The sequence below is a fragment of the Fukomys damarensis genome, unplaced genomic scaffold, assembly GCF_012274545.1.
Source record: "Fukomys damarensis isolate Sample0158 unplaced genomic scaffold, DMR_v1.0_HiC HiC_scaffold_17, whole genome shotgun sequence".
Lineage (NCBI taxonomy): Eukaryota > Metazoa > Chordata > Mammalia > Rodentia > Bathyergidae > Fukomys > Fukomys damarensis.
The window spans coordinates 1,826,300-1,849,210 of NW_022900929.1; the positions used below are offsets into that span (position 1 = coordinate 1,826,300).

The following is a 22,911-nucleotide window of genomic DNA, read 5'->3' on the forward strand; positions in this document are numbered from 1 at the left end:
AGCTAAATCCTTGGCCTTCCTGCCCTTAATTTAATGTGAATTCCCTGTAAGAACTACAAATTACAGTGGGCCCTCAAGAGACTGGCCTGACATACAAACAACTTGGGTTATGACTGGAATTTTTAGTTTTAACTTACAAAGTCTTGATTTACGACCTAAATGCCAGCAGCTTGTACTTCCAGATGGTCTGATTTAAGCTTAATAAGTTCTGGAAAGAATATTACAACATCCTTTCCTGTGTGGGGTTAACTGAGAAATCCTTGGTCAATGTCTCTCTAAGGACACTGAGATCTGCCTGTGCATAGGAGAGAGACTTTGAAGGCTGTATAGAGGAGCCTGAGCCTTCACTGACCAACGTGGGTTACAACCAGCCCTTGGGAACGAATTAAGTTGTTAAGTCAAGTGTCCACTGTACATTTCTGCCTAATTTTGGAAATGTAACCAACCCAAGTTACTTTGTATAATCACTATCTTCTCTCAAAATGGCAATTAAAAAACACCATACTCAACTTCCTTACACAGTGTGAAACTCCAACACAGACACAGGCATATCAGATAACCTCAAAGCAACAGATACCTGGTCAAACAGGTAGACTGTGACATCGTCGAAAAAAGTGACTGCCTTCTTTTCCTTCTTCCAGTCCTCTGGCAGCTGATCCACAGCTACAGCTGCTGCCACCGGCTTCAGCAGGCTCCGCAAGTGCCGGCTGTCCTCGTCGTTGCTGAGGATCACCGGCACCGGGTGCTCAGTATCATCTTCCGACTCAGAGCTGAGACTGTGTAGGTTGAAAGCCCTCAGGTCCTCGTCGGAGTCATCGCTGTTTTCATCCTCCTCATCGGCATCCATCCCATCCTCAGAGAGGTCGAGCATCCCAGACACCCCGAGCTTGCCCAGGTATTTCCCTTCGATGTCTGGCTCCTTCAGCTTAGGCCCCTCGGAGTGCCCAGAGAAGGACTTATCTACAGAAGAATTTGTGTATGCAAGGAGTTCATTAGTGTTGGTTCCTGTGGAGGTGAGGGTGCAGGAGTGCTCCTCCTGTGCCTCGAGGTCATCACCACTGCTCAGTTCCGCAATCAGCAAACTTAAGGGGCTGCTAGCCTCATCTTCCACAGGATGAATCTGCTGAGAAACATCAGCTTGCACTGGCTCCAATGTTTCTCCTAACTGTAGGTTATTGGGAATTTGCAGAACAAGTGGGCAACTTTGATCTAGCTGGCTTTTTTGGGCTTCCAGGCAGCTGTCTTTGGCACCAGGGCTTTGCTCTAGGATGACTGGCTCAGGCAGCGGCTGGTCCTTTGCTACCAAGGTCAAGGTGGAAGCCCCTGGGACCTCCTCGGACTTTTTATCCGGCTCTGAGTCATTGTCCGAGAAATATGCAGAGTCTCTGTATGAGCTCTGTGAGCCTGGGGCAAAGGTCTGTGAGGCACCTTCTGCAACTCTGTGGCTATCACCTGCATCTGAGACAACGATGACTGGGTTGGGAGGCAAGCTGCTATGCCCAGGGTCTCCAGCAGCAGCTGAGCCTGAATCTGAGGTGCCTTCAGTGGCAGGGTGCAGAGTCCACTCGGGAGACTCCAAGTTCTCTGTTTCGTAGCCACTGTCTGCTGGCTTATCAGGGGGCAAGAGTTTCTGAGGGCTGTGGGAGCCTAAGGATTCCAGTAATGCCTCATGGACATCCACAGAATCCAGAGAGTCTGGGGTCTCCACAGATTGCTCAGAGTTCGGGATGGCTGTGGACAAGCTGTCTTCCAGGAGGCTGTCCTGGCTGGTGGAATCTGAGGAAAGGGCAGAAGCCAAGCCCATGTCTTTGATGGCATCTTTAGAATTGAGTTGATTTAACGTCTCCACAGCTTCTAAGTTCTCCTGCAAACTGCCACCATGCTGGTCTTCTGTAAAGGGCCGATTTCTTAAGTCCTGTCTGGATTCTGGAAGACTATCCCCTGTATTAGCCTGACCAGCAAGAATACCATCCAAGAGGGCACTGTCCCTTTTGGTTGGTCTTAAGGCCTCCCCGCTTTGGCGAGTCCTGTCAGGGGGCCCGCTGTCCATGCTGTGGGTTTTGGCATTGGTGGAGGGGCTTTCCGTGGGGGCAGTCACAGAGTCTGGGTGAGGGTCCTGGGAGGCACAGTCCTCAGGGACACTGACATCCAAACCCGTGGGCTTGCTTTCTCCTGGTCTCAGAAGTGAGTCTGAGGAGCCACCAGGAGGCATTTCTTCTGCTGTGAGAGAGGTAGGAGGTACCTGTATTCCTGGGGAAGATGGTACTGAGGCGCTCTGAATGGCACCCGTGAGTGTAACACCTGCATCTTCACTCCTGGTGCTTGTGTTTTCCTGTGGCAAAAGAGAGCTGGGTGTATCTTCTGCAAACTCAAGCTTATTGTCTAGAGAGTTTCTATGTGCTGTTTCCAATAGGGCTTCAGTAAAACCAGCATTCTTAAATTCTGTGTGAAGATCATTTATAAGCTGTTTGCTAGATAGTGAGCCTTTTATTAAATTTTTCTCTTGAAGAAATAAAAAGTTTTCCGACAATTCTTGAACATTCAATGGATCTAAGTGATCTTGATGCAAAAGCTTTTCTGATAAGCAAAAAGGCTCATGGTCAAAAAGCTTATGGGGCTTTTCTCTGTCAGAGTGGCAAGTTATTTCTGACTCTCTGTGGTCCTCCAAACTTGAACCTAAAGTGGTTGGCTTCAAGTCAGCTGGAACTCCATTTAGTTCCATTAAGGTGAATATTTTTTGGTGGCTGGGAAAATCCTCAGCTTTCTCAAGATTATTAAATATATTGTTGAAAGGGCTCTCTGGGCCACTGGCAACATGTAAGTCCTCAGCTAAGCTAGAATCTTTAGGGTCTGCACTGCTTTGGAAGAAATCCTCATCTGTACTAGATTCCTCAAAGTTCGGGTTCCTAAGGGCTGTGAACTGGGACACCTCGGCTCCTGCCTTTTCTGGGTTAGTCATTTCCGTGGTGAGCAGCGTGGGTGGGTAATCAAGCTCCAAGTTGCTTCTGCTTTTTTCTTCTAATTGGATGTAATAGTCGCTTCCAACAGAAAGGTTATGAGCATCAAACACAGGAACCACTCCAGGGGCTCTAAGGGGCACCTCCTGGCCACTGTCATCTTGTTTCCCAGGCCCGGGATCTGAAAGGGAGCTCTCAAACACTTCAACAGGAAAGAAGATGCTGGAGTAGGACAAGTCTTCGTCTGGGTGGCCCCGGCTGCGCTCATCAAAATGATCATGCTTGGCAGCCTCCCATACGTACTCGAAGCTCAGCCCCTGACTTGTTTCAGTCACTGTGAGGACTTCCTCCATTTCTCGACCAAGCCGATCTCTCGTAAAGTGGTCAAGGATTGGGAATGCGGCATTGCTTGAAGTGTCTCTGCTGTTGGTGTTTGGCTTGAGAGCATTCCACTGTTGCTCAAAGTCAACTTCTGGGTCCCGCTGGCTCTGCATCCGTAGGTAAGTCAGCAGTCTGTGCACGTCCTCGGCTGCTGGCCGCTTGTCTGGTGACAGCCAACAGAACTGTAAAACTTCATACCTGGGCGGCACAGGAGAGGCAATTAGCAGAATGATAATAAACTGTTTTAAAACGAAAGACTTTACAAGGACCCTGAAAGACAATTCAATACCCTTAAATGCTTCTGTACCTCAATCACGGCCGAACAACATTAAGGAGTTCAGTTCATGGGGATGGGGAGATCATGGTGCAAGAAATAAAAAATGAAGAAATGTAATATTTGGCTCATTCATTTTTTTGTGTTTTCAGGACATTTAGAGGCAGCCAGCTGCAGTTCATTTGCTAGGTTATTTGTTCTTCTGGTGATTAAGCGATACCTCAGTCACTGAATTCAGAAACAGGTCTATCATGCTCTCTTCACTTGAACTATCTCACACTTCTTGATTTACTCATTTTATTTTCTGAGAATTTACATGGCCAAATGCTCTTGCAGCTGATGTGTACTCCCCTAATAACAGCAGTCTCTATGGCATGTGGCTCCTGTGATCAGGTAGGAGCTGAAGGAAGAGCTGGGTCTCTATTATGTATTGTACCTAGATGTTCCCACAAAGCCTCACAGGTGCTCATAGCTGCGGCTCTTTGGAGGTGGCTGGATTATGGGGGTGATGCTGGATTACAGTGTGTGATTCTACATTAAGAATGTGTGATTATTAAACTGGTTTAGCATAGATCTGGGTGTGGATAAAGGAAAGCCCATCCTGGGTATGGGTGGCCCCAGCCCAAAGGCTTGTAGGCTAGATGGGATAAAGAGGAAAGGGAGGCTTGCTGCTGCTGCTGATTGCTGCTTTGCTGCCTCCTGCCTGCTTTGCCATGGACTGTTTCTCCTCTGCAATGTCCCTCAGCCATGCCATCCTGCTTTGGAGCCAGCAAACTATGGACTGAAACCACTACAAACTATAGAGCTACAATAAACCCTTCCTCCCTTAACTTTGGGTGTTGGGTACTTTCTCTCTGCAATGAGAATAGAAACCAAGACAGTCTCTGCAGGGCTGGGTGACTATGGCCAAAATCTTAAACTGTATCCACAAACAGAAGCAAAGATATAGACAATGACACAGCACTGTATTTACAGATTATATATGTGGAGTTGTTTCTGGGCTAGACAACTCTAGCAACTTGGGAGCTGAGCAGAATCTAAAAAAAATCCGAAGACTTGCATAAAAAGTAAATTTGTTTTGCAAGTGTCAATATACACTATGCAAATTAATCCCCATTGCCAATGTGAACACTATCATTTTTATGCTAACCAAGTTCTCACACATTAGTCACTGATTATATAACAAGCTTTGTTTTAAAACAATTCCACAACAGAAGACTCCCTAAAACTGGCTTTTGTAATCAGTTCAATTCTTTAATTTACTGCATACAATATACAAATTCCTACTTGTAGTAAACATTGTTTGAAAATAATATTAAAAGGCTGGGGATTTAGTTCAGTGGTTCTGCCACCTGCCTCAAAAGCACAAGGTCCCAAGTTCAATCCCTGGTACCAAAACAAAACAAAATAATACTAAAATTTAAAAAGATATTCATGCTTAAATCAGTCACATATAATGTAAAATGGTTGCTTTTCATATGGCCTTCTGTTTAAAAGTAGGAAACAAGCTGGGCGTGATGGTGCATGCCTGTAATCCCAGCACTGTGGTAGGCTGAGGTAGGACTGCAGGTTTAAGCCTAGCCCCGGCAACTTAGTAAGAACCTATCAAAATAAAAAATAAAAAAAGTCTGGGTATGTAGCTCAGTGCAAAGGCCCTGGGTTAAATCCCCAGGACTTAATAAACAAACAGGAAATATATGAACTGACACCAAGGAAATATGACTTGCTTTTTGAAAGCGACAAAGCAGAATGTGAGGCTACTGACCATCTATCGGAATAGGGTTGCTCCAGCTGGGGCTTCGGGAGCTTTGTGTCTCTCTCCCTGATGACTTGATTGAGGACATTGAGGTCGGACAGGTTTGCATAGGGCTGAGCAGCATTATTGAAAAGCTCCCAAAGTGTCACACCCAGAGACCTGTGAAAACAGAAAATGATTACTTCTCTCCTCCTTTAGATGTCACATTTTTAACATATACATTTTATTTGTACAGTGTCAGTAATTTCAAGAACAAGATGTGTATTTCTATTAATAAGATCATTAACAATATAAAATATCTCTCAAACCAATAACTGACATCACAGATAATAGGGGGAAAAAGGCATTTTCATGAAAATGAGGAGGACAAGAATGTGCCCTCACTTTACTATAAATAATACTCCAGATGTCTTGGCCAACTCATAAATTTCCAACAGAGGTAACAAGCATCATTATAAGGATATGCTTGTCAACTTTAAAGGCTCAAGAAACCAGCTGAAAGATATTAGCATGTTTTAAAGTCCTCAACAAAAAGATTGGAGACATGATTACTACTCTGAATTTTGAGGTAGAAAAAAATGCCATTCACGATAGTTGCAAACACCAGAAAGTACCTTAAGGAAATTCTTACGCAAGCAGAAATTCTTTTCCCTGTTAGACCCTCACATCTCCCTCCTGTTCTGGTTATCCCTTAATACCCTAGGTTTATGGCTGCTATCTGGTTCCAGAAGAGGCTTCAGGTTTGTGTCACTGAGGTGAGACCCCTTCTTGCTTTCACACCCAGTTCTCTGTCCCCGCTGGAAACAGCTCAGCTGGCTACATAGTGAACTGAAGGCCAGCCTCAACTACATAGTGAGACCTTGTCACAAAAAAAAAAAAATCATTTACCGCTAACAATTCTGTGTTGAGGAAGACTTCTTATTTGCAGGATTGGCTTGAGAGACTTAGACTATTTTATTTCCTTTGACAGAAATGATCCCTCAACTTAGATACTGAATATGCTAAATTCAGTATCTTTTCCTTTCCTTCTGGGTCTCTGCATTTCCTTTCCACAATATATACTGTCTTGCTGAGATCCTCCTACTGAGATGTTCCCAAACAGAGCAGTTATTTGTCATCTGTGAAGCTTAAAACACACATGATGGTGTACTTAGTGTGACCCACCCCCAAGGATTTCGAGCTGGCAGACCAGGTGTGGCCTAGGAAACTGGTCGGATATCGGTGGTTTACGTAGCTCTGATCAGTATGTATCTAGAACGTGTATTTGGGTAACAAACTACTGACTTAACAGTTTATCAGACATCATAAAATAGAACTTTAAATTGTCTTATTTGTATAAATTAGTAAAAAAAATTAGTATATTCAAGTTGAGGGGTGATTTCTGTCAAAAGAAATAAAGCAATCTAAGTCTCTCAATCCAATCCTGTAAGTGCTTCTCTTCCTCAACACAAAACTGTTAGCAATGGATAACTTTTTTTTTGAGACAGGGTCTCACAATGTAGTTCAGGCTGGCCTTCAGTTCATTGTGTAGCCCAGGCTGGCCTCAAACTCACAGCAATCTTCCTGTCTCAGACTCCTGATTGCTGGGATTACAGGCATGTGTCACCATGCCTGGCTTGATGATTTTTTTATACCAAAGAAATTTTAGACACCATTAATGACTTTAAAGAGTTTATAATTTAACTAAAGAAAATAAGAAATTCAAATGAAATACTGAAAACCAAAAAAGTATCCCACAGGTCTTTCCCCTCTCTACCCAGGATCTCTGCATGAGGTCCCTTTTGTTCCCCTGGGATGAGCAGAGAGGCCTCTGCATTTGGCAGGACCCAACAATCCCACCAAGGACTGTTCCAACTAGGAGCAAGAGCTGCTCAATTTCAGAGAACATGGGCTATGTTTTCAAGCTGATCACCCCTAAAGCACAGTCAGAACTTGGGATGGAACTTAAGAAGATGGTGTGGTGTGGTGATCCACACCTGTAATTACAGCACTCTGGGAGCTGAGGCAGGAGGATCCCAAGATTGAGACCAGCCTGGGCAACTTAGCAAGACCTTCTTAAAAAAAAAAGCTGGGGATATAGCTTAGTGCCAAGGCCCTGGGTTCAATCTCCTCTACTGGAGGTTGGAGTAGAGGATGGGGATGAAAGGAACACTGGGTAAGCCCAAAGGAATAATCAGGACATCATCTAGAGCTTAGAGAACTAAGAACACTAAATCACCTCTGCTGAAACACTTCCACAGTTTAAGGCAGGGTTAACAGTCATGAACCAAAGCGTGGGCTTGCCAAGATAGGGGGTCTCACAGAAAGAACAATGCACCTCCTTAAAAGACAAAGCAGAGCCGGAGATTTAGCTCAGTGGTTCTACCACCTGCCTTGCAAAATAGGGACCCAAGTTCTATTCCCAGTACCAAAAAAAAAAAAAAAGGCAAAGCAACCATAGCACTGAGGAAGAGAAGGAGGGAGAGATAAGGAGGGGGGAGAGAATAAATACACGCTGAAAGGGAGTGTGTGCGAAGAAGTGACCTGGATTTGCACGTGAAACTCACCTCACAAGTGGTCCAAAACTCTAACACTGACTATGTATAGCCCTGGCCTAGGGCTGCCCTTTATTTAGAGCAGTACACCCAGGTACCTAGCAGAAGCAAGCACAAGTCCTCTCTGGAGGAAGGTGCCTCATTCTAGATCTCTAAGAATCTTCACCATAGAGAAGAACAGGAGAAACGAGGCACCACCAAGAACCAGAAGGACCATGGCTTTAGTTACTGCAATTATTAATTAATAATCTAATTATTAAAAACTGCAACAAATTTTATAAACCAATAATTTTTTTTAAAAAAAGGCTTCTTGGCCTTTTAGTTAAGATCAAGTGCAAAAAACAAAACAAAATGAAACAAACCCTCAAAATACTCACTTCCCCGAACCTTAAAAGTTAATAGATTTAATGATTCAACAGAAGAACAGATACAGTCAAGAGAGAATTTTATTCCCCCTCTCCCCTGTACTGGGGATCAAACTCAGAACGTTGCACTTACAAAACAGGTGTGGCACCACTGAGCTAAATCCCTGGGCCTCCAAAAAAGAATTTTAGAGAAAGAATTAGTGGCTGGAGTATAGTCTGAAAAATTATTCAGAATATGGCACAGACAGTCAAAGAGATAGAATACATAATTAAGAGACATGCTCTGTGTCTAATTTCACTTCTGAAAAAGGATAAAATAGGGCAGAGGCAATATTTAAACAATAAAAGCTAAATATTTTCCAGAACTAATAAATACCATCAACCTATAGATGTGGAAAGCCAAATAAATCCTGAGCGAAAAACTGTTAATTCACACACATACACAGCATGTTGAAAGCAGAAAAAAACCAGCCAGAGAGAAAGTCGTATTACCTTCAAAGAACTTAGGCAGACTTACAGCTGACTTCTCAAAAGCAACAATGGAAGCCAGAACACAGCAGAATGATCTCTTCAGTATGCTGAGAGAAAATAACTGTCATCAAGTAAAAAATACATTTCAAGAATGAGGAAAAAATAAAGCTATGTTCAGACCTACAAAAAAAGGAAGTCTCTTACCAATGAAGGACCCTCATTTTAAGCAAAAGAATAATCCTAAAGGGAAGGTCTGAGAATGATTTTAAAAAATTAAAAAAAAAAAGTGGTTTGTTATATGGATAAATTTATATGCACATTGATGTTTTAAAGTCTGGGGTGAGTAAAAGAAAAAAATTAAAATATCATTAATTACATGGGTATCTGCACATATGGTGTACAAGTAAACTGAATTAAAGTTTTTTTTTAAAGAGGTTTAAGAAATCAACTGTTAGATTATAGTAAGTGAAGTATAATCACACTGTAGCTTCTAGGGTTTGCCTCCAAACTAAGGAAAAAAAAAGAGTTAAAGGAAATCAAATCAAAAGAAAGCCAAAGGAGAAAAGAAAAAGACTCAGGAGGAAAATAGCACCAAAAATATAAGTAGCTATCAATTAAGAAACTGTGGATGCTATTGTGAAAGGAATTGTTTCCCTAATTTCTCTCTCAGTGACTCTGTTATTTGCATACAAGAAGGCTATTGATTTTTGGGTGTTGACCTTGTATCCAGCTACTCTGCTAAAAGTATCAATTAAGTCTAGAAGTCTTTTGGTAGAGTTTTTGGGTCTTCAATGTAGAGTATCATATCATCAGCAAATAATGACAATTTAACTTTTTCCTTTCCTATCTTTATTGCTTTAATTTCTTTCTCTTGTCTAATTGCTAGGGCTAATGTTTCCAGAACTATATCGAAGAGGAGTGGTGACAGTGGGCATCCTTGTCTTGTTCCTGATTTTAACGTGAAGGTTTTCAGTTTTTGGCCATTTAATATGATGTTGGCTGTTAGTTTTTCAAACTATAATAGTACATAAGATCCTAACGATATAATTGACCATGTGAAATAGGAAGAAAAGGGCTTAAAGGTGTAGGGAAAATAGGAAGGGTAGGGGAAAGGTAATAAGGGAAAAGAAAAAAATATGACAAAATGAAAAAATGGAAATAAAGTGTTTGTAAATGGGGGTGAAGGGAGGGCACAGACAAGGGGAAAAAAATGAGAACCAAGACTTGTCATGTGAAGGTGTACAAGATCCCAAATAATGAACATAACTGTACTGTATACGTTAAATGTACCAATAAACTCAATTAATTAAAAAAAAAAGAAACTGTGACCAAAGTCGTTAGTCAAAGATCTGGACATTGTTTCTGGTATCCACTACAGTGACCCCTATCATGTAAGCCAGGCTGAACCTCTTTTGTTTTTTCATGAACTTGAATAAACATGTACTAAATGCTCATTGTATGCCAGACCCTGTGGTAGGTACAGAATGTAAAATAAGATGTGGTTTCTGTTTTTAGGGAGAAAAATGGGCAAAAGAGGCAATACTCAGAGTTCATCGTATCATGGTGACCATGACTGTGCTGCAGTGTCAATAAGCTGCCTTTCCACACCACACAGGCGTTCTTCTTCCCACATCTTACAGCTACTTTCATACCCAGAGAAGGACTTGCCCTTCCTACACAGACTTAATAAAGTAGTAAAAAGATACGTACCAGATATTACTGTATTTAGTTTGCTCTGCAGTCAGTAGTCTGTCCTGGAAGCTGGTTACTAATTCTGGTGCAGTCCATCGCAGAGGGAAAATTTTTTTATCATCTGACTCGATATAATCTTCCTGCATTGTTAGAAAGCACATAGATTAGAGTGTTCAGCAGAATTACATTTTTTGTGAGCTCAGTGACTTAATTCCAAGTCTTTTTAAGAAAATACAAAATACTCAGGCTCAAAATACATTAGGAAAATAAAGTGGGTCTGAAGAGAGGACTTCCTGGGTGGAAGAAGGGAGTGAGACACTGCTCTGAGGCCTTCTGAGCGCGGTGAGCTGGTCTCTGAGGCACAAATGCTCAGTCACCCTGCCTGGAAGAGGAAGGTATGCTGCATCTGTGCAATCACGTGGACTCAGCAAGATGCCTTTTAGCACATGCCAGGCCCTTTGCACCAAGGAGGGGTGTGCCACTGATGTGCAAGAGCTCAGGCAGGAATGTGTGGATGCATGCCTGTAATCCCACCACTCTGGAGGCTGAGGAGGGAGGATCACAAGTTAGAACTCAGCCTGGGTAACCTGGTCATTTATTAAGACCCTGTCTCAAATTTAAATTGAAACAAAAAAGGAAGAGGGCCCGGTGATGTGGCTTAGTTCAAAGGCTATAGGTTCAGTCCTCATACTGAATACACAGAGAGGGACACTCATTCTTCATTCTCTCAGTTATCAGTGATGTGACTCTGGGCAGGCCATGGAGGTGAGAGACCTTTCTCCTTATCTACAAAACAAGGATCACACAAACCCACCTCCTCTGGAATGGGGACTAAACAATAACCCAGCAACTACTTCACAGTGACTGGTGGATAGCAAGTGCTCAAGACACTAAAGCTGCCACACAGATGAACAGCCAACTTGCACTTACATAACACATTTGGAAGAGACCATCCCTTTGGTCCTCATAAGCATTCAGTAAGATAGAACAGATATTATCCTTATTGTACTGCTTAGAAAATGAAGGTCAGGTGCTTATGTGAGGCACAGAGCTGCACAATCTCACTGTGTCCCTTCATCAGGTGGAACACGCACGCACACGCACACATGTGAAATCTCACCTACTTATTTGCTCTTTTTTTAGGTGTATATATATGACAAAGTTAAAAACCTAAATCCCAAACTTACTAAATTTGAGCCACGATTTTATTGACTACATAGTGGAGAAATTCTACACAACATATTATTTTATTATACAGGTAATATATTTATTGTCTATATGTTCATTTTGAAATTGATTATGTACTACCATACTGCGTTATTTACATTGAGTACAAATCCTTTTAAACAAAGCATTTGGAAACCTGTCACAAAACCTCAGGGCACACAGCCACTAATTTATTAGACAAACCATGCACTAGAAGCTAATCTACCATTAAGATGAGCAAACAACCCCCACTGCAGAGAGGCATCATGACCAAGATCCTTAGCCTCCAAGAATGAAGCTATAGTACAACTTCAGGACTGAAATTAAATAATTTTAAGGAGGTAAGTGTTTAAACCTTTGGCTTACCTTGTACCTGCTGAATCCGATTCCGTAATCTCCCACTTTCACATTTAAGTCAGAGGTAAGGAAACAATTCCGCAGGGCCAAATCACTGCAAACAAAAAGCAAGAACACAAAAATGAGAGTCAACAAAGGCTCCTGACCAAAGGTTTCTCTAGAAGTATGAGTGGTGTACTGTGCTCTCTGCTTACCAATTCATGTATTAAATTTTCATAGAAAAAAGATTATGTATTATATTCCCAATTACTTAATGAGGATGATCACATTTTTGGCAAATAACATAAATGTTAAGGTTGAATACTGACTCTGTACCACAGTCTGCACTATAACCAGATTTTTGGCTTGTTTCCTAGTATTTAAAAAATGACTGAGAAAGCGGTCTAAAAATAGCTAAACTGAAATCTCATTTAACAACTTTTCTTACTTGAGTCTAGCAATAGTCTATTTGTTATAAGATTAATAAAGTTACCACTTTGAGCAACTCAAAATAACCTACATTATTAAAAATGTCTCATTTCCCCCTCATTTTTCATACATAGGCAAGCACTGTAATCAGGCCCTTTCCAAATCATTCATCTCTTCCAAATTCAAGGGAGGTAAAGAGCATATTTTTAAGACTTACATAAAATAATTTACTTCCTTGTGTTTGCAAGGTAGGTGGCGGAACCACTGAGCTAAATTCCTGGCCCTCAAAAACCTTTTTTTCTTTTTTTTTTTTTTTTTGGTTTTTTTGAGACAGGGTCTCACTATGTACTGAGCCTGACCTGGAACTCACTATGTAGCTCAGGCTGGTCTCAAACTCACAGCGATCCTCCTGCCTCAGCCTCCCGAGTGCTGGGATTACAGGCGGGCACCACCACGCCCGGCTCAAAAACCTATTTTGACAAGTAAAAAGTACTTTTTCTGAAGGAATTTTCCACATAGTCAACAGGTTTAAAATTTCTGGGTTTTGGCTTAATAAAGAATAGTAATTCCTTTAATCATCCATTGACACATAAACAAAAAAGCCAATAAATTAAAGGGTACCTAATTTATCATTTTAAAATATCAATTAATCAAAAACTCAACTTTCACAGTCTAAAAAATTTAAAATATTTTTAAAGGATTGTAAAAGATCCCAAACTGAAACTATTAAACTTCTCATTTTCACAGATTCTCATTTCCAAAGCCCACATCTGAAAATCAAAATGCAGATGACAGCAACAGCTAACACTGAAATAATTATTCATCGACTCCATTCAGTGATTCAAGTATGTAATAGTGGCTAATATTTACAAAGCATTTCCTTTACATGAGGGCATTTCTCCAATCACAGCACATTTCCTCTAAGCATGGACTTTTCACAACAAGCTTGTGAGGTGGGCACTATTATTCTTCCCATTAATAAATAAGGAAACCAAGGCACAGAGGTTTGAAGTAACTCTGCAGGGGTCAATGCCAGCACGATAGGTGCTGTCATGCTTTTGCCATGGACGACCACCAAAGACAGCACCAATGGCCGTGGCACAGTGCCACACACGTGGTAGGCCCTTGCAAACTTGCTGACTTAAATTTCGAATTAGTTAGGTTTAACTGCTTTCTACACTCTCTGTCTATAAGTGACAATTTTCATGGTGCTCCATCTAGCAGCCTTCAGGCCTGCGGAGGTATCTGGGGAAAATCCTGGGATGTACTTGATTCCCTTCTAACAACATAGACTCATCCAGTGTGAAGAAAGGAACTGGGTCCTACTTTGTTTTTTGTTCTTGTTTTGGAACGAAGGAAAGGAAGGAAGGGAAGAGTAGCACATCATTCTATTCAAGGGCAGAAAACAAAAATGCAAAAGAAAGGCTGCTTCATCCATGGGACCAATTGCAACCAGAAGCACCACTGGTTCTGACAAGAGAGGCCTGGTTCCTGAGCACTACTAGCAATCAACTCTGGAGTGAGTCTCTATTAAGATTCTACTAACCCTTTCCAACATTTCCCTCCTAAAGCTGGAACTAAATGTTGGATGCCAGCATCCCAACAGGGACATACATGTTGTTCCCTTCAGCTGGGGGCTGGGGAAGGGCTCAGGGCCAGTTAGGGCCTGGACAATTGCTTGCCCTTTCTATCTTCTGTAAATGTAATGTGAAGGCTAAATAAAAGACAAAGCCTAAAGTTCCAGCACACTGGAGGCTGAGGCAGGAGGATCAAAAGTTTGAGCACAGCATGGAAAACTCAGCAAGATCCTGTCTCAAAATAAATAAAAAGGGCTGGGGATACAGCTCAGTACTGCAGAAGGAGGGAGGGAGAGAGAAAAGAGAGGGAAGGAATAGAGAAAGGGAAGGAAAGGAAGGGAGGGAAGGAGAGAACCATATACAGGAGGCCTTTGTCTTCCCTTTTCAGACACAGAATGCATATGCAATTCACCTGACATTCCTGGATCAAGGAGGAACACTTCTCAGTACCTGGAACCCAGAGGTATTGAGGAAAAAACTGAGCCTAACTAGGGAAGACTCACAAACCTGCTCCCACCTTCATTCAGCACAGCAGAAAGAGTACTGGATATCAGGAGGCCTGAAGCTGGCTAAAGCCGGTACTGTGATGCCAAGCAAGTTGTGTGCATCACAGAGCCTCATTTTCTCAAAAGGGAAATGGGGTGCGGAGAAACAGCTAGCTTGCATGGTTGTCACAAAGTAAATTAAAATGTACATGGGATACGTTGAAATGTTAAAGTGCTGCCAAAACTTAAGGAAATGATATAATGCAGCTCAAAACTGACGGTAATAAATACTCACTGAAGCCAGTAATGTGCAAAGCTACAGAACAGGAAAACACACAATACTACCACACGGGTACCTGATGTCAAGGGCTGTTCGCTGCGTGACCAGGAAACACAAACACACAGCCAGCATATTCTTCTAGTGAAAAAACAGGTCTAGTGACCAAACTACTGAAGCTCAGTGGGCACGGGCTGGTCACACTGTTTGGCAGCACTTGCAGTGGGTAGCTTAGCTGCTGGCGACCCAAGGGGATGCAAGAGGGAGCTAGACATAGGAGGAAACAGGAGGTTTCAAGTGAAAAGGTTCCCAGAAACGTCACTTGGAAGCATCATCCCTGGTTTTGAACTCACACCAACTACAAAAAAACTTTTCATTTTTTTGTACCAGGGATCAAACTCAGGACTTTGAGCTTGCCAAGCAGGCACAGCACCACTGAGCTAAATCCCCAGCCCTACATCTGTCTTCAAAGAGATTTTCCAATGCAAACGGCTCACGGTGGCAAAAACCATTTCCAAAACAGCTCATACTTCTGTTTATGGTAAAGGGAGTAACAACAGGAAAACAAATACCTGAGTTACTGAACGCTCTGCTCTTCTAGGCTTGGCATACCTTGTCTTATTTAATCTTGACAACAGCATTTCCAGCCAGAGAGGATCCCTACTTGGTACAAGAAATAAGCTCAGAATTACCCTCAAGGAGGCTTAATGCACTGGTAAAGTGGATGCGAGTGTTCTGCTCACTTCAATGGAAGCCACACACAGCATGGTTCTGCACGACACGGTGCAGGTGCAAGCAGGAGGTTATAGCCAGAGTATTCCGGTGAGGCACAGGGGCCTTCCTACAGCCTGGAAGCTTTCACCCTGCTTACACGTCCCATTATTGCCAACAGTAAGTACATTTACTGAGCACTTAGTGCAGGTCTGGAAATCATGGGCTCTGGGTACCCAGAATTCTTCCACTGTGAAATTCAAACTAGACCCCGAGGAAGGCACCCCTAGCTGTAGCGTGCTTGCCACTACCAGTGGGGGTTTGAGGGCTAGTACTGAAAAGGATGAGGCCTCCTATGTAGGTTTTCTCCCTGGCTGAGCAGAGCTGAGAGTGTGCTGGGCAGTCAGGCCTATATGGGTTTCACCTTAGTGCCCCATGGTATTGCAAAGCTGGATGCAATATATAAGACAGCAGCTTCCAGGTCCTGGACACCTGTCCAGAGTTTTGGCCCAAAGAAGGGCAATATCAGAGATAAGTGCCATGATCCCTTGTTCTGCTCAGGGCAAACCTTCTAGAGCTTTCAATGATACAAATAGCCCGCTGTGGCAAGCATGCCATAGGTTTCTGGCATAGACAGCGTCTAGAACCAAGATGAGCTGAGCCGAGCTGCCAGATAACCACCTTCCAGGTCAAGGTGGTTCGCTCACTGCCATCATAGTCCCCATTTTGAGGGTGCATCTGAATCACCTGGGGCTGTTAAAACAAAATGCAGCAGGCTTGGGGCAGGGAGAGAAGAATGCACCCAGGGTGTGGCCTAGCATCAGACTGGTCTGCAAGGGGCAGGAGGCTGGGTGCAATGCTATTCTTCTCACCAAAGGGAACACCTATAAGACAACCTCCTCCCAAATTCCAGTCTAGACTAGAAGGCCACATCAGATCAGATCAAAGGAGGCCAGCATGTTTCATGGGTGCATGTTTTAATCAGCGGCTACAGCGCTGGTTAAAAAGGCAGCCAGCAATGATGAATGCAGCTGTACTGTATACTTAAAAAGTACCAATAAACTCAGTGGGGGGGGGGGAAGGCAGCCAGCACTTTGCTATAGATCCCAGAACAGTAATTTTCCCCTGGGGCCCTGGCTCACCTAGAAAGATGGAGCATTTAGTGGTTTATAGTTTCCCCCTCCCCAGAGACAGGGTTTCTCTATGCAGTCTAGGCTTGCCTTAAACTCCCTATGTAGACCAGGACGGGCTCTAACTCACAGTCCTCCTGCCTCAGTCTGGCCAGTGTGCAGATTAGAGGTGTTGCCAGTACACCTTGCTGTAGCACATGACTAAACAGAAGTATGTACTCACCTTGGGTTTTCTTCTATGTTGCACACCCATGATCCACAGGACACTTCTCCCTGACCACACAATATTATCAGTCCCCCTCTCCTGCCCCCATGTCCAGAGCCCTCTCCTTCCTGACCCTCTAATGCACACCTACATTCTATATTAATTGAGTGACAAAAGTGTTGCTTTTTAAAGAAACCTTTTTAAAAAATCCTCCTTCCCCTCCACTCTTCCAGTTCCTATGTACTAACAAAATACAATCTTTCTATATTTCTTCTCATAACGGGCACATACACACAAACATACAGATGAGACTGGGTGTGTTCAGGGTGATATGGCCATAAACAACACAAGCATACAAGTAAGTGCACTGAGAAGCGTTTGCCTTACAAAAATGTGTACTACTATCTTACTTTTCTGTCATTGCTGAGACAAAATACCCAACACCCAAAGTTAAAGGGGGAAAGGTTTATTTAGCACACAGTTTGTAAAAGTTTCAGTCCATAGTTGGCTGGCTCCAAGGCAGTGTGGTGTGGCAGACAGGCATTGCAGAGGAGAAACAATTCATGGTTGGCAGAAGGTAGCAAAGCAACAAGGGACCCAACAAGCCTCTTTCTGTCCCTTATATTGCATCCAGGCTATCAGGATTAGGGAGGTGCCAAACCAATTAGTAGACTAGTAATCATTCACCCTTAAGCCTAGCATTGCACTATGAATCAATCACATACTCCAGATTCAGCTACCTCTGAAAGAGCCCCACCTAAGACTGCATGAGGCTTTGCAGGGACATCCAGACACATCCATAACAATTATGCCCACTTCCCTGCATCCATGTTTGTTAACAACATGGAAGTCCTTCTAACTCCAGCAGTTCTAAATCATTTCTCCCCAACAGCCATCTAAGCATTCGCCAGTGTAGATGTGCTTATATTTTCTATAGAATTCAGTCTAGGCATGGGATTAAAGGGAATGTGTATTTTTGTGATAATTTAAGAGCAATACAGGAAAAAACTTTTCCCTTTATTCCTAGCAGCAAAAGATGCGGCCATTCCTTTGTTTAGTCCCAGTTTTATCAGCTCTGTAGCTGCTATCTACATTGCAGATGGATCTTCCCAACTCTATTATCTACTAGCTTTTTTATGGTATGTTACTACATAAAGTGTTTCAACTGTTATGTAGTCAGTCATATCCACCTTTGATTTCATAACTCCTGGGTTTTCTGTTTTAATTAAGAAGGTCTCACTCATCCCTGTACTATATATAGTCTCCCACAAGTCTGTCAATAACACATTTCATTATTATAGTTTCATTTTTATATACAGAATAACACAGTATGTTGAGTTGGCATTGTACAGAAGTGGACAACCATATTGGTCTAGAAATGTTAATTTATTTTTATTTTTTATTTTTTTCCATGTGTACAGGGGTAACACATCGTACTAAATATGTAAGGTCATATCTACATGGGTTTGATTACAGAAACTAATAAAGTATTCTCTAAATAAGGAAGAAAAGAATAAGATAAGACTATAAGAGCGAGAAGCAATTTAATTATGTTCAGGGACCATTTTCATCTCAAGAATTAAAGATTATTTAAATCCTACATCATTGCCTTTTCTCTTTTACTTTCCTTTTTAGTTTTATTTTAGGATTCCCTATTTTTAATGTTCATACAGAGATTTCTTTAACTGAAATACTGAATAGTTTCTTTGGTGTGAAAAACTATAATAGTGCACAGGATCCTGAGATAATTAATAATGTGAAATAGGAAGTAAAGGGCTAAAGGTGTAAGGAAAGTGGGAAGGGTGAGGGAAAGGTAATAAGGGAGAGGAAAAAAATATGAGAAACTGAAAAAATGGAAATAAAGTGTTTGTAAATGGGGAGGGCAGGAGGGGGTGAAGGGAGGGCAGGGACAAGGGGAAAAATGAGAATCAAGACCTATTATGTAAAGGTACAGAATCCCAATGATGAATGTAATTGTATTGTATACCTAGATTGTACCAATAACCTCAATAAAAAGAGAAAAAAAATACCAATACTCTTTTAAAATAAGATTCAATAAATAATCCCTTTTTTGCATTTAGCTGGAACATCATTTTTGTCATATATTCACTTTCTCTATGCATCTATTTCTTGAAAACCATATCGAATTTTTTATCTGTAAACCAGAACTCTTTACGGTTGCTGTGGGTCACACTTCATGGCTTTTCTATAAAGGCATTCTTCTGTATAAAGCTAAAGATAATTTCATCCCACCTCTTCCTGCTCTCATCAAAAAGAGAACCTCTATTAGAATTCTAACTGGAATCCTTTAATTGTTTGCTTTTTTTCCTACTATAAATTATGACATATTTTTTCATTTGTCCATATGTAATTTTATATCCTTCAATAAGATGTTAAAGTTTTCTTTAGTCCTGTCTCTTGCACATAATTTACTCCCAGATAATTTATAATTTTACCATTATTGAGATCAGAATAGTTTTCACCCATTTTTATGTACTTATACCTAGGTACAGAGAGAAATGATTTTCTTTTCTTCTTGTTTTGTTGGTGGTACTGGAGACTGACCCAGTATTCTATTACTGGGCTACATTCCCAGCCTTTTTGAAATTTTACTATGAGACAGGTTTTCACAAAGTTTCCCAGACTGGCCTCAAACTTGTGATACTCTTGTCTCAGCCTCCCAAGTAGCTGGGATTACAGACATGTGCCACAGTATGGCTAACTTTTGCATATTTATCTTATAACAAGTCATAACTAATGCTCTTTAACTCATTCTAATTTTAAAAAGAAACTAGTTTTTTGGTTTTTTAAGAAAGATGACATTCTTTCCCTCTCTAAATGTTTTAGTGCAGCTCAGTGGCTAAGTATTTGGACTCTGGAGTCAAAGGGGTCTGGGTTTGGCCCCAGCTGTGTGACCTGTGTGACAATCAGGACACTGCCTGTAACCCCATCCACCACAGAGGAAAACATTGGCACCTCTCTCTCAAGTTGGTGGAAAGAGAATATGAGTTGATGCCCACACAGCAACTTCAGCAATAGCTGGTATGCAGAATCATCCAGTAAATCTTACTATTTTAAAGCTGATATTTTTCCAGTTTGTGTGGGTTTTTTGGTACTGGGGATTGAACTCAGGACCTTGTGCTTGCAAGGCAGGCGGCAGAACCACTGAGCCAAATCCCTGGCCCCTCCAATTTGTGTTTATATTCACTAGTGGTTTTGAAAAAAATGTTAAAAATTAACAGAAAACAGTATGCATCTCTCACTGATTTGGAATTTAACTGGCAAGATTTAATTATTTTGCCATCTAGAATTGCATTTCCAGCTAAATTTTAATAAACAATCCTTATGATACTTAAGTTGTTCTTTTTTTCCTATCAGAGACGAAATCATGGAATGGCTGAATTATACCAAATGATATTTCAGCAATCTAGTGATGAGTTTTTCCTCTTTGACTTTGTCAATAGATTAAGTATGCAGATATATTTCATGATATAAAACTACCCTTAAATTCCTAAAAGTTGTATTTGTTTTTTTCACATTGCTGGGTGTAATTTGATAGTGTTTATCTATATTCATTAATGAGAATTGCCTGGAATTTTCTTATTATGCTGACTTCTGCTGAACTTATGAGTGATAAAACTTCTATAATCCTTCTTTCAAAGTTGAACAGAAGTTAACCATGAGACCTCATGGTCCTAGGATGTTTTTAATGAATGTTCCTTAATCACCTTTCCTGCGTAGTCACCTGATAAGAGTTTTATTCTCCTTGAATTTCAACTACACACATATATATGTTTATTTATTTATTTGTGTGGGGTTTTTTTTTTTTTTTGAGACGGGTCTCACTATGTAGTTGAGACTGACTTGGAACTCACTTATTTAGCCCAGGCTGGTCTCGAACTCACAGCGATCCTCCTGCCTCAGCCTCCCGAGTGCTGGGATTACAGGTGTGCGCCACCACAGCCAGACTATTTTTTGTTTTTGTTTTTTTTCTTTTTGGTACTGGGGATTGAACTCAGGTCCTTGCGCTTGCGAGGAAGGCCACCGAACCTCTGAGCTAAATCCCTGGCCCGATTTTTTGGTTTTTTGAGACAGGGACTCACTATGTAGTTGAGACTGACCCGGAACTCACTATGTAGCCCAGGCTGGTCTCGAACTCATAGCGATCCTCCTGCCTCAGCCTCCTGAGTGCTGGGATTACAGGCATGTGCCATCATGCCCGGCCTTCAACTACATTTAAATTGGTTCCTTTCCCTTAGTGGTTTTCCTTACTTCTATGTGAAACACATCATGAGATCAGATCTTGGCCTTCAACAAATTTTCCATGTAGGAAGGAAAATCAAAAACAATCACAGAGAGCCAGAACTTATGAATTCCTACTTGGTTTTCTTGTCAGTACTGTACTGTCTTCTCTTTCTAAAGCACCCCAAACTACTGCAAAGATCAACACACACACACACACGCACACGCACAAAGTTCCAGGGTGCCACGCCACTGCCTGCAGATAAAGCCTAAAGGCCTTGTCCTGGAAGTCTCCAGAATTTGGCTTCAGCTACCTGTCTATTCTCCTCCACTGGGTTCTTTTGTGCATTTTCTGTTCCAGTGATAGTAGACTACGTGGTACCTCCTCAAACTCCTTTCCTCCCCACTCTACCTTGCACACGTCATCTTACTACTTCGTTCTCCAGCAACTGCCTCATCTCCTCCATCCGCCAATCCATGTCCATTCTTCAAGGGTCACTAAAATGCCACTTCCTTCAGAAAACCTGCCTGGATTCCCCAGACAGCAGTTACCTCTCCTCCTGAACAAATGAATGAGTGCACCTGTTGTTGATCCCGGATTCAAATTACTTATGGAGTTAGTGTCCGAAAGACAAACCCATCACCACTCTGAGGCTTGGGATTCTGCTCTGTGAAAGGGGGTAACTGCACACATCGTGGGCTCACAGGGTCCTCCCTATCTGCAAGTAATTCAATAAGTATTTGCAGAATATTTTGCAGATCTTGGAACAAAGGGATGGATGTTTTAATTCTCATGCCAAAGCACTGGCTGAGTATTCTGCTTTGACTTTAAATTTATTTCCTTGTCTCTCACCTTATTTATCACTGAACTCTGCAGGCAATATAAAAGTTCAATGAATACTTAAAAGAATCAATGTTTGTTTGTTTGTTTTTGTACCAGGGATCCAACTCCGGTCCTTGTGCTTGCAAGGCAGGCAGCAGAACCACTGAGCTAAACCCCCGGCCCAAGAATCAATCTTTTAAACTAAATATCCTTATAATGCCTTTAGCAATATCAAACAAAATGCAAGATGACTCTCTCACTCATCAACAACACCTCTCCACTCCTTTCTTTCCAGCTCTTTTTTTTTTTAAAAAGTATTTATTTGGTACCGGGAATCAAACTCGGACCCTTGTACTTGTGAGGCAGGCAGCAGAACCTCTGAGCCAAATCCCTGGTCCCTCTTTCCAGCCCTTCACCAACTCTGCACTAGGGCTCCAGGATTTCATTGATACTGCGATAACCTGGAGAACTCTCACTGGTGCTACCATCCCCCTAGGAGACCAGAGGCCCTGCCATTGGGTCCCTTGTTTCTTGCCCACTTGTGCAGTGCTGTGGAAGGCCACACCACCCAGTCTCCAAAGTCTGTTTCCATCATGAAAGCAAAATGATGTTAGATTTAGGGTTTTTTTTTCTTCATTTAGTACCACTATATGCTATGCACCATCTGTGGCTTTGACTTAGTCAAATGAACCAAAAGCAAAATCATATATACTTTTTTTGGTGGTGGTGGTGGTTTGAACCCAGGGCCTTTGCAATGAGCTACATCCCATACTTTTAAAAAAAATTTAAGAGCCTCACTAAATTGTCTGGTTGGGATTGAACTTATGATCTTATTGCCTCAGTTTCCCAGAGTGCTGGGATAAGAGGCATGCACCACCATGCCTGATACAAAATCATATTTATTGTAACATATGAATTTTCCTTAAAGACCAGTCTTTAAATAAATGTTACAAGGAATTTTTACAAGTTTAAAGATTCAACAAATACATAAATTAAGGAAAACCCCTTTATAATTCACCAACTGAAACACTCAGGCCAGAAATGTAGCACAGAGGAACAC

At 41.8% G+C, this 22,911-nt stretch overlaps 1 protein-coding gene across 1 annotated transcript in view; it reads right to left on the reverse strand.

The window, feature by feature from the left end:
• Window positions 1-22,911, reverse strand: part of Lmtk2 (lemur tyrosine kinase 2) — a 91,035-nt gene that overhangs the window by 9,437 nt on the left and 58,687 nt on the right. The window contains exons 8-11 of the mRNA XM_010642750.1: window positions 12,003-12,087; window positions 10,449-10,570; window positions 5,378-5,527; window positions 578-3,536 (exon numbers count right to left, since the gene is read on the reverse strand). Coding sequence (XP_010641052.1) covers window positions 578-3,536; window positions 5,378-5,527; window positions 10,449-10,570; window positions 12,003-12,087 — 3,316 coding nt within the window. The remainder of the gene's footprint in view (window positions 1-577; window positions 3,537-5,377; window positions 5,528-10,448; window positions 10,571-12,002; window positions 12,088-22,911) is intronic.